The sequence below is a fragment of the Fundulus heteroclitus genome, chromosome 17 (genome assembly GCF_011125445.2).
Source record: "Fundulus heteroclitus isolate FHET01 chromosome 17, MU-UCD_Fhet_4.1, whole genome shotgun sequence".
Classification (NCBI taxonomy): domain Eukaryota; kingdom Metazoa; phylum Chordata; class Actinopteri; order Cyprinodontiformes; family Fundulidae; genus Fundulus; species Fundulus heteroclitus.
Window position 1 is genome coordinate 23,709,852 of NC_046377.1, and position 12,632 is coordinate 23,722,483.

The 12,632-nt window shown below is 45.1% G+C and overlaps 1 protein-coding gene across 1 annotated transcript; it reads right to left on the reverse strand.

The window, feature by feature from the left end:
• Positions 1-788: 788 nt before the first annotated feature.
• On the reverse strand, positions 789-10,609 carry lta4h (leukotriene A4 hydrolase). The gene is made up of 19 exons (XM_036149101.1): positions 10,369-10,609; positions 9,165-9,295; positions 8,961-9,081; positions 8,483-8,551; positions 8,271-8,375; positions 6,003-6,055; positions 5,849-5,921; positions 5,589-5,729; positions 5,484-5,507; positions 4,007-4,077; positions 3,823-3,934; positions 3,604-3,748; positions 3,414-3,517; positions 1,788-1,858; positions 1,654-1,708; positions 1,481-1,576; positions 1,325-1,407; positions 1,138-1,242; positions 789-1,052 (listed from the first exon to the last, which is right to left on the reverse strand). The coding sequence occupies exons 1-19, from the start codon at positions 10,597-10,599 to the stop codon at positions 926-928; spliced, it is 1,917 nt and encodes a 638-aa protein (XP_036004994.1). The 5' UTR covers positions 10,600-10,609; the 3' UTR covers positions 789-925.
• Positions 10,610-12,632: the final 2,023 nt, after the last annotated feature.

Here is a 12,632-nt window from a genome sequence, read left to right on the forward strand (position 1 = left end):
TTTTAATAGATCCCAACTTCTGCGTGGAAAGTGACATGTAGGTCAAAGAGTCCCACCTGAAGCAGAGAAGATCCAGAACATCAGAGTCTGATGAGTCTGGGTCAGTCCGCCTCGTTAGAAACGAAGGACCCAGGTCATAGTTGGCAGCAGTTTTGAACTAGTTATAAAATAGTTTAACCATGTTTAATCCTTTTATGATGTAATTTTTACAATTATTTCCTCTAATAATATAAAAAAAATGAATCATGCATTACTTTCCTTCCACCTCAGCGTTATGCGCTGCGTTGTGTTGGTCCAGCCCAGTGGCCAGCAACCTTTACAATCTAAAGAGCCATTTTTTCCTTTGGTCCAGTTAAACAAATTTGGTTGCTTCAACTGGACATTTGATTTTTATATCAAGTGGCATCAAAATGATGAAAAAGCAAGTCATTTGCAACTTATTCACAAAAAGATACTGCAATTAGTTATAGTAAAACATTCTATACACCATTAGTTTCTTTCTGGAAATGTTACACATATTGCAGAACTAAATGCATCCTAAATAAAGCTAGCAATTTTAAATTACCTTTACATTTAGAAACGTTGACCAAATTCTTCCCCCTGCATTTTTGGTCTAAGTTTTTAGGCGCCAAAGCTGAAGGTGTAAAGAGCCACAGGTTGCAGACCCCTGAACTAGCAGATAAAACCGATAGGAATGAGAAGTTCTGCACAGAAACCCCACAGAACCCAGCAGGAGCACAAACCGGACCTAGCTGTAGTGGATTCATAACAAACGACACGACTCCGGGTTCCTCTCAGAGTTGATCTCTTTATAAAAACTCGCTCCGGTCAGACATTTCAAACCCGACACCAGCCGAGACCGCGGCCTCACGTCTCTCTGGTTCTGTTTAATACTGCTGAGTAAGACCGGTTCTGGTCCCCGCTCTCAGCGACTGGCGTCCACCTTCAGGTCCTTGCCCACCAGTCCGGAGGTGACCGGGTGCATCGCGGCTCGGTGGGCGACGAACACTCGCACGGCTTCGTCCCGGTACTTGTCAAAGCTGAAAACCTCCCTACAGGTGCGACAGAAAGGTGCAACACAGGTGAGCGACCCTTGGCCTGACGAAACGCCAAGAACTCCGGGTTCCGTCCAGCTACCTGAAGAGCGGGCGGGTGAACTTCATCCTGCCCTGCTCGGTGGCCATCTTCAGCGCCAGAGGAACCGCCTCCTCCCACTTGGAGCGAACGCACAGCCGCAGCCACCTGCAGACGCCGCAGCCAATCAGGAGGAAGCCTCACCAGGAAGGAGGAGGGGCTTATGTCAAACCCAGCGCGTGCATCTCACCTGAAGCGGATCTCTGCGTTGGTGGAGGCGTTGAGGTTGTAGAGCTCCTGCATCTTCTTCACATGAGTCAGCGGGAGCGGTTCCTGAGGAGCAAACCGGGGATCAGAGGAGGGAGGAGGACTGAGGGCTGGATTCTGACAACATGTCCGGCTTTACCTCCTGGAGCAGCAGCGACAGGAACTCTATGAGCTGGTGGGACGACAGCGTCTTCACCTCAGACTCACTGAAGCCGTTCAGGTCCTGCTGCTTTGCCTGAGGGGGGACAGAGGACAAACGTCTGAGTCTGGCACGTCTAGAGTCAGCGGATCCAGACGAGGAGCAGCTCTGACCTTCAGCCACCGCTGACTCAGAGCGATGCAGGCGTCGGCCAGGGTGGTGTCGTACCTGGAACCAATCAGAACCAACGGATCAGGGTGAAAGGTGGACTCAGAGACACGATGCACGTCTCACAAGATCCACTTACTGAGGTTTGACGGGAGGCATCCCAGGAGTGAACATCCAGGCGTTCCAGTCCACCTTGTTCAGGACGTCCACCTGGAGGACAACAGCGTACACACCTTAGAAACCCATCTGCATCCAGATGTTCTGCCCACGGAAGCACCAGTCAGCCTCACACCTGTAAGCTCCAGGTGGGTCCCAGGTGGGCTCACCTGAGCTTCTCAAGCAGTTCCTCACCCGACAACACCAGGGGTCCGTTCTTCGTACGTTGCTTAAAACATCCGAGATCAAATGACACATCCAAGATGATTTCATCCGGCTAATCATGATCCGGCTAATTGGGTTCTTCCAACACACCTGTTTATGATTAGTATGGCTGGATTGAGTTATCTGAGATAACTGCGCGTTCATGCGTTTGTTTAAAAGGAGAAATGTATCGATAGTAGAAACATTGATCAGCAGCGCTGCTATTGGCTGTTCAGCAAAGAACACTCACAGTTTTTCTCCCAGCAGAACAAGAGCTTTTAATGGAAGGTTATGCTGAATTTGAGTCATTAATTAAAACACCTAAAAATCTGTTAAAGCCAGGAGAGAGGGCTGGCAAAAAGCAGCAGACAAATTAATGCGTAAATATGTCCATGGTAGATGTTTCTATCACTTTCTACAGTATGAATTTTAGCATTTTAATAATTTCATATTTACTTTGTTCTTTTATATCAGAGCCTCCATGGGACCCACTAGAACATGGGAACAAGTAAAAGTGAAATACAAGAATATTCTACAAAATGGTAGCCTTTAATTATTATACTTTATTTTAAAAAAGGCACTTGTTATGTCAAGAGATCCAAATTTCAGTGTCATTCCTTAGATACGGGAAGTAAAGGACACGTGCAAACTGGGAATTTTAACAAAAAAAAAAATTTATCCATAAAAAATTAAAACCTTCCTTTTCCAAGTCATCCACAGTTTACACGGTAAAACTGTATTGCTCCGTGTCTAGATAATCCATCTATAGTTTTTTCTAATACAACATACAGCTCGACAGGAAGCAAGCCTTTCAAAGTAAAACTAAACTTCACAATAAAATGGCCTGAACAAATCTTCTTACTGAATATGATAAAAATAAAAAGCAAACTATCATACAAATAACTTAAATATTTTCTATTTATGGCTCCAACACCACTTTTTCCTCTTTAAAAGCCACTGTTAAATGATGTGTTTGTCTGTTTATAACAGCCACCAAGAAAATCTCTCTACTGTCGCGCTGCACTAAAGGATCCTGTCTATTGCGCAATAAGCGATTAATTAAAAAAACTCTGCAAATTATTCTTGCACCTTCCGTCCGCAACAGGTTGCAGTCGTAAAAATGGACATGGCTACGACAGACTTCCCATCTCCTCCGCTTATACAGCCGTGATCTAATCCTGTTTACATGAAATAAGCCTGCTCCAGAGCAGGTTTAAGCTGGCGCACATGTTGCTATGACAACAAGTCCAGGATGAGTTTTGAAGAACCAAACGATCCAAATCGTCAACAATGAAATCCTGCTAACCGAGTTAGCGACGTACGAAGAACGGACCCCTGGGTCAGTCTCTCCACCCATTAACACCTGGGTCAGTCCCCACCTGGCGGCGTCCAGGTGTGCTCTTACCTTGTCTTTAAAGTAGGTGAACAGGTAGTTCTTCCAGTCGTCGCTGGTGACGCTGCCGTAGGCGAATCGCTGGATGTACGACTTCACAAAGCCCATGAACACTTCTGAAGGAGACAAACCGACGGGTCCATCAGCACTGGACCAGAACCAGGTGTGTGTGTGTGCACTGAGGTGCGTCTCCAGGTGTTACCTGGCCCTCCCAGCAGCTCCTCCAGGTGGTAGAGCAGAGCGAAGCCCTTCTCGTAGGGCACAGAGGAGAAGGCATCATCAGGGTCGACGTCCTGCAGGCTGGGGACCAGGTTAGTCAGAGGGTTGTTGGCTCCAAAGGTGTTCACCTGAGAGACACAGGTGAGGAGAGCGGTGAGAGGACACACATCTGGATGCAGATGAGCAGGGGTCCGGTTCTTACCGAGTCCTGCAGGTCCTTCCAGCCGCCCATGGCTTTAAACTGCCTGAACTGCTCCCCCTCCATGCACCTGCCGATCATCCTCTCCAGGTAGACCGTGTGACCCTCGTTCAGCCTGAGGGAGGAGAACGCACCTGAGCACCAAGCTCACCCCGACTGGGTCAGAACACGTTTGGCGTTGGCCTACCAGAAGTGTTCCCAGGTCCTGTTGGTCACCAGGTTCCCGGTCCAGCTGTGGGAGATCTCATGAGCGATCACCTGAGGAACACACAGACATGAACCGGCCCCGTTAAGGCCAGACCCTGACGGAGAACCGCGGGCCCGCTGAGGCTGAAAGGTTCTGTTCCCAGAGAGGAAACATGATGCAACAAACATCAGCCATGATGAAACCCAAAATGGACACTACACTCTGCACAGTTACACATACGCTTCATGCTGCTAAACTGATGAAGGACTCTGTACCACATTCGTATATTACACGGTTCTAATAATACTCTCCTGGATACGTGAACAGCACACTGTCCATTTCCCTTGCATTGTTTACATTGTTTTACATTTTAATTGTTTACATAAATCGCTGCTGCATCTTTATCCTGAAAATTAGTGCAATCTGTGATTTTTCAAGCTTTATGCAAACGAAATGTCGTTCTGTACGCACACAAAATGACAAATAAAGCTATCTATCTATCTATCTATCTATCTTAGGGCTGGGCGATATGGATTAAAAAGTAAATCTCCGATTGATCGATTTTTTTTCTTCCTTTTTGTTTCATAAAAAGAAATTAAAGAAATTATTTAAAAACCTTGCTTTTTATGTCAAGCGTTTCGTCAGGGAGTTGACCTGAATTCAAAGTGCAACTAAAAACAAGCTGTGAAACAAGATGGCAGCCGTGCCATTATAAACAATGAAAATATAACAAAACATTTGCTGCTAGTGGTTTTACACATTGAGCTAAAAACAGGCTTCACTGCACTTGTGAACTTCAAACTAAGTTAAAAAAAAAAAAAAAGTAAAGTAAATGAAGTACCTCGTATTATGGTAAAAAAAGTTTCTACTTAACAATATTTTGACAATATATTTGCCTAAACTTATATTCAGCATCACATGCTGTTCTCTTCATGGAAACCCAATGAGTGTATTGGCAAAATAAAATCCAGATTTTCCAAAAATGAAATCTTAAAGAATTTTAAATTCTAATTAATCGATTAAATCGATTTATCGCCCAGCCCTAATCTATCCATCATGATTTTAGAGACGAGGCGCACCGGGTTGAATATATTCTGGACTTCCTGTGATCTACGGCGATACACCACGACCGTCTGGATGATTTCTGACCTGTCTTCGTCTCAGAACCTTTAAAACTGGTTCCTGGAACAGAACTTCCATGTAATCCTGCTTCACCCACTCCAGAACCCTTTAGAACCACTAGATAAATGCATGCATGCATAATTCTGACCCCCTTATGCATAATTCTGCACTGGATCACAGAAAATCCAGCATGACTTCAAACCGGTGCACCAAATCCTTGTTTTCCCAGATCCCTGCAGCCGCGTGTCGCTAATAGTCGCTGTGGGTGACGTCGTCGCCTTCTATCGGAGACGAGGGACTAACTGGGTGGTTAAACAGGTGTGGGGGGGTCATGTGACTCAGGTGTGGTACTCACTCCGGACAGGGATCTATCTCCAGCCTGAGGAGAGACACAGGAAACAGCCGATCAGCAGGACGGTCACATGACGCTGCGCCAGGTGAGCCGAGCGTTCAGGCTTACCAGCAGAGTGGGCGTGGCGAAGGTGAGGCAGGGGTTCTCCATGCCGCCGTACGGGAAGGAAGGAGGCAGAACCAGAATGTCGTACTGACCCCAGACATACGGCCCGGCCAGGTCCTCGGCGGTCTTCAGCATGGTCTCGGTCTGATGGACAGGTGGAAACCAGCACAGGTGAGTCAATTAGAACCGAGCCGTGCAGTAGACCTGCTGTCCGTGTCTGCAGGACGCCGAGCACGAGACCGGCGGCTGCCACGGTCGCCTACCTCAGAGAACTCAAACGCCGCTTTGTCCACAAACTCCTTCTCGGACCAGACTCTGGACCTGGGTCCGATTTCCCTGTTAGCCAATCAGAAACGAGATGCCGTTACCTGCACAGGTAGAGTGATCCGAGCATCCAACGGAGGAGAAAGACTCTACCTGCTCTCCAGGGCGCCGACCACAATGGCGATCAGGTAGGAGGGCATGGCCACCTGAGGTCAGAGGTCACAGAAAAAAAAAAAAGGTGATTTACAGAGTTCTGGAAAAGTATTCACACCCCTTAAACGTGTCACGGTCCATTCTCTCTGTGTCTCGCTGGGATTTCAGTCTCATCTGAACCAAATCCAACTTTGGTCAATTTAAGCAACTCTGTGTGGAGGTAAACGGACACCGACCGTCACCCAGAATGCACCATTCTCAGGGTAAAACATGGCGGTGGCAGCATCATGCTGTGGGAAGCAGGTCTGAGGTGATGGGAAGATGGATGGAGCTAAATCAGGACAATCCTGGACCCATTAGAGGCTGCAGGAGGCCTGAGGCTTTATTTAGAAGCACTTAATATATTTTGTGTGTGTTTATGTATGCTCTAAAAACAGCACAGCTGACCAGATATGTAATGAGTAGCTTGAATAAAACGAATGAAATAGGTCAGCTGACAGCTCACCTGATCCGAGTGAGCGGGAAGGACGATGCAGCAGCAGCAGCTCAGAGAGGCGGGGCCAGACCGTTTAGAGATTTAAAAACAAATACAAAAGTCTAAAAATGAACCCTAAACTGTGCACCGAGGCTATATCAGGAGTTATGTGCTCCCTCTTTCGTGTACCGGTCAAAAGGCGGGCGGCAGCGTTCTGCAGCAGCTGCAGACGAGGCAGGGATGTCTGAGAGACACCACGATACAGAGAGTTACAGTAATAGAGGCGTGTTGTGATAAAAGCATGGGTTACGGTTTCAAAGTCCTGCTTTAAGAGAAGATGTTTCACCTTTGATAGTCGTCTCAGGCAGATCTGTTCAGTTTTTATCAACTGTCAAGATTAAAAATCAGTGTCCTTTTTTACCCCATAACTGGTGATAATGGGTTTTAGGGCCAAGCGCTACAGTTGCAGACCCACTGGAGACCCCTGGGTTAGAAAAAACAAAAGCTTTGAGTGTCTTGAGGAAGTAAGAGCCTGGATGACTCCTAACTTCTTTAATTTTAATGCCAAAAAGACAGACGGTGAGTGTGCAGAGTAGGTTCCCTGATGTTTCAGGGGAACACAGACCTGGCAGTCTTCAGCACAGACATAGAGGCACGGCTGCTTCCTGAAAATAGAGCCCAGGGGAAGGAGGTATGATGAAAAAAACCCCAAAGGCCCAATAACTGGGCCCTGTGGGACCCCGCAGGACAGGGAAGCAGAATATTTAAAATCACCTAAGCTGACAGAGAAAGTCCTTGGGGTCAGGTAGGACCTGAACTAGTCAAGGGAAGTTCCTTAAATATTGAAGCGCTTCAAGCGAGAAATTAAAATGCTGTGATCAATGGTGTCAAATGCAGCGGTTAAATCCAATAACACCAGGATCACGCAATCTCTGGGGCCAGTTGCTAAAATAGTGTCATTAAAACCAGAGCAGATAGTGTGCTGTGACGTAAAACCTTAGGAATGTTGGGTGCTATAAAAAAACAAAAACTGTATATCGAACATTTCCTCCAACATTTTTGAAAGAAACGGCAGCTTGGCCTAAAATCTGACAATACAGTTGGATCTAGACTCGGTTTTTTAATCAAAGGCTGCATGATAGTATGTTTCTAATCGTTTGGAAAAGCAAGATTAAAGTTAAAAAAAAACCTTGGTGGGGGAACCAGAGGACTCAAGATGATCAATAATCTCCTTTAAATAGTTACAAGTCACCGGCTTGAACTGGTGAAAAGCAGCCGATCAATAAACTAAAACTGTTTTTTGTCTCCTTGTCCCACAAACCCATCATTCCAGGCCTGTAAAGAAGAATTTCTACACTTTGTTTTTTTGTGAACATTAAGAACATTCAAAGAGGATTCATGGGTTAGAACGGCCTAGTCAAAGTCGAGACCGTAACTGAAATTTCATTTGTGAAATATTTTTAAAACTACGACTGATTCTAGTTAACTGAATCGCCACTTTTTTGTTCTTTTTTTCTATCTACATTTTATTCCTACTTGCTTTTATTCAGTTTTATTTTGCTATATTTTAATCATGTAAAGCACTTTGCATCGTCTTTGTACTGAATTGTGCTATATAAATAAATTTGCCTTGCCTTGCTTTTCCTTCCCTCATAGTTCTGCTCTGCCACATAAAATCCCAGTGAGACAACGTGAGGTTTTCTTGTGAGAAAATGCCAAGGGGTGTGAATACTTTAGCAAACCCGTGTACACCTGAACCCAGGAGGGACGGTGAACAAAACAGTGTCGCCTACCGGCTGCCTGAACCTGTAGATGATGCGACCGCCGTCCTGGGGATCCACTTCCTGTCCGTCCCTCACGGCGCTCATCACCGCCACCAGGTCCTTGGGGACAGACACCTGAGAGACGGGTCCAGAGACGCAGCTGGGTCACGGGTGCAGCTTTCAGGAGGTGTATGGAATGGAAATGCCTCGCACGGCGACAGGTGAGCGTGTGCGCGGGTTACCTGAGCGTAGTAGGTGTGTTTGATGGACGGGGTGTCCTGACAGGGAACCATGCTCCTGCAGTGATGAGCCTGTCAGACAGAGAGCAGGGCACAGCTCAGGGTTTGTGCCATACGCCACTTTGTGTTTTCCTCCAAGGAAAAACGAGCAACTTTATCAAAGTAAACTCCAGTTGCCTTCGCTTTAAGCCCGTTTGCTGTCGGCATGACCTGGAGAACTGAGATCGTGCGTTTGCATGTCTGTTCAGACATGTTTGGAGCCAGTACGCCTGGAGCAAACAGCTGGTTGATCAACGCTGAAGAAATGTGAGTTTCCCCAAAGCCGTGTCTCAACAACTCAAGCTGGAAGCAGAACCTCTGTCATCACCCACCTGTGTGGCCCAACCTTCGTTTTTTGCTCATTTCCCCTTTTTTAAAAAAAACTGCAGATTTTTATGCATTCCTTCGTTAAACCCTCATTATGGTCTGACAGGTAAATCACCTGGCACTGGCTGAACAGGTACGACTGTTTCTTCCCAGCAGTCTGCTCAGGTGTGAGCCACTGCAGAGCCGACGCAGACGGGGACGTCTCATAGGCCACCTCCACGATCACCTGCTGGCCTCTGATTGGTCCATACAGACATAAATATTAGAAGTTTTACATTTAAAGACAAAAAAAAAGGCAACAAATTATTTATGAGCTCACCTGGACAGGTCAAAGGGCAGGGTGATGTTCAGCGGGGTCCCCTTGAAGCTGTGTTTGGAGCCCAGAGCGAAGCGTACCGGCTGCTGGTTGACCGACACCGACTTGATGTCCAGATCTCTGGTGTCCAAAGTCTGCAGCAGAAAAGAACCGGATTCCATCAACGAGTCTTAACGAGATAAAAGACCACACCCGCTGATAGAAGTCACCGATGTGGAAACCAGTCCAACCAGGTCAAAGTCCACATATTGCTGCAGATTTGATTCACTTCGTTAAAATCTGCTGAGCTTTATCAGCTCATCTGACCCTCAACACTCATCAGGTACGGAGGAAACGGTTACTGAGGAGCTTCATGTTCCACGCTGGAGCGCCGTTCTCTGAGACATTGCAACTCAGATTTCACGCTGATTTCACTGGAGCACGTCTGAGGAATGAAATCGGACGTGCTCAGGTGAAAACACCTGCCCTGCTGACTACACGCTCCAGGGATTCCCGGTGAACTGGAAGCGTGAATGATTCAGAGACCAGGCATTTAAAACCTCTGTGTTGCATTATAGAGGCATTCTTCACTTTCTAACGCTGATTACATAAGATAATCCTTCATTAGTCCCACTAGTGGAAAATTTAGATTGTCACGACAGAAAGTGAACAGCGCAAAACAAGAGCAGCAGAAACAGCAAACAACTATCTTAAGAGGAATACACAAATGTTAAAGTATGCACACAAATACAGATGTGCACATATTTAGTGCATTTGCTTGCACTAAAAAGTTTTAAAAGTGAAAGCTGCTGGTTGATCAGGATCCAAACTTAATCAGAGATCCAAGTTTGATCAGTCAGCTCAGATCAAGCTGCAGCACAAAGTCCAACATCCACCTGGCTGAACAATTTAACGCCTTCCAATGCAGCAATGTTCAAGTTTTATTCCTTAAAATGTATAAATGTTTTATGTAGCCTGCATGGGCCGAATTCTAGTGGACCCTCTACAGGAATAAGAGGCTTCACCATCTCAGCTGGACCCGTACGCGTTCAGCTGCAGGACCAGAACCGGACAGAAATCTGACCTGATCCACCTGAGCTGCATGTTTCTAAGTCTGCCCACAGACCAGACTCCATGCAAAATATCTCAGTTTTTATCCGCAACCCAGTGAAGCTGCCCGATCTCCCGGACCGGGTCGGTACCGGAGCACTTTGCCCATGCATGTTACCAGAACAGAGAAGCGGTCCTCCAGCGCCTCCACGGTGAGCTGCACCTTCCCTCTGATCACGTGCCTGTCGAAGTCCACGTGCAGCAGCAGGTTCAGGTGTTTGGTGACACAGGTGGAGCTGGAGGAGAAGGAGCAGGGGTCCGACATCTTGATCCGTCCGCAGAGCCCGAGAACTGAGAAGAAGCACGAAGACACACTGCCACTCATATACCGGGCAGGGCTGCGGGGCATCCGGGTCGGACTTTTCACAATAAAAGCTCCTGCATAACGCCGGATTTTATTTTGAAACCTCCCAGATGACCATCAAACAGCTGACTGGAGGTTTATTTGTTTGTAATTCGTTTGAAAAGTTTATAAGTTTGAAATAATTAGATACAAGTGTGTAATTTACACACTAAGTGTGTAAAGCAAATAATCCACAGCAAAAAGTGTATCATTAATCAGGGAAAATGTAAAAGAAAAATAGAAATAATGATTCTGTGAGTAAAAGTTTGCAATAAATAATTTTTTGGTTAAAGTTCAATTAATGAAAATAAATTAGTCTAAATAAAACATAAGCTGAGTGAATAAAAATCAGTCCACCCACCAGGGGGCAACTTAGGTACACCAAACAGGAAGTACTCCAACACGTCGCCGCCATATTGGATGGGTCTCTCCTACATTAGGCTGGCACAGGAGGCGACGGGAGTAAACGCAGAGGGAGCAACTTTGACCGGATTTTTTTTTGCATTTTACGGTTGCAATAACCGGGGATAACAACTGTTATAAGTAGAGCAAGGGGTGCAGATCATCATTCTGGACTGAAGATGAGTTTTACTTTGTGAGAAAAATGGAGCAACCCAATAGATGGACCATGGTTTTATGCTTTTTATGTTTTTATCACTGTATTACACAAATTAAGCCTGACTCACGTAGCCGCGTTAATTACAGAGTGTCAGCACATGCAAGAAGCTGTGCAAAATCGTTATTTTTCAAGGGTCTTAAGCTGCAGCACCAGTTGTAAGCAGGGCACAAGACACTGGAATGACCTGGAAGATTTAAAGAATGCTTTTCCAGCCCTTTAAAAAAAACTGTGTATGCATGTGTACATGCACTGCACGCAAAGATATGAAGAAATTATTGTTGGTATGTAGAGAAGGCTCAGGATTGTACATATGTGAGAGAGAGTGAAATAAATTTAAATGAACAATCCAACTTTGTCCTTATTAAAATGTACAATATATTAATTTATACATTTATCAATATGTAATATCACTTGTCTCTTTGTATAAGAGCATAAAACAGTATTTCAACATGAAGCACGCATTTATTTACATATTGAATAATGTGCCATAACACATCTGTCTTTGTTAAATAGCATACAATGTATTTCAGTATAAAATCACGTATTTATACATTAATATGCGATATGTCTGTCTGTTAAAGACAATACATTTATGAACTACATTGTTTAAACAACATATTTCAATATGAAAACATGTATCATTACCACATCTCTGCCGTTTGTATCAAATCAAGCCGTGAGAAAATCAGGTAAAAATTCAAGGAGTTATGATTTATTTTAGTTGGGCAAACAGCTTCATCAATACAGATAAATGCACTGGGGTCAGGTTAGAGACCCATCCAAGATGGCAGCCGCGCTAAAACGTCAGCTCCAATAGGCAGCTTCAGTCTCCAATAGGCAGCTTCAGTCCAGGGGCATCTACCTAGATAATGTTTATGGTTTGAACAGAATGTCCAGGTTGTAAGAATGGACTGTCCAACAGTTAAATTATGATGAGGGAGAAATTAATGGTCTTAGTTTTGAAAACCGGTCGGCACGTTCAGAATCAAATGGTTTAAAATCCTCTGTGACACAGAAAACCTCTGTGCGCTTTCATATTCCAAATTATTTATTCAAAAAACTGGGAGGAGTTTGAGATGACTGTGATTTGTTGAATTAAAACAAGTTTGTCAATGAAGGTTTAAAACAAATTATTTTCCATGGTTATAAAATGAATCCTTTCAAGAAATAGGACAATTCTACCGACGATCAGTTGAAGATTAAGGCTCATTCTAAATTAGTTAAATAGCCAATCTTGCCAAAAGTGAAAAAAAGTAATTACAAAATAATAAAAAGTATACATCCAGAGGTTGTAAGGTAGCCACAGTGGACAGTCGTCTGCATTGTTGATGGCTTTGCAGCAATCCCTCATACTGAGCATGCATGAAGCGACAGTGGAGAGGAAAACTCCCCTTTAACAGGGAGGAGAACCTCCAGCAGA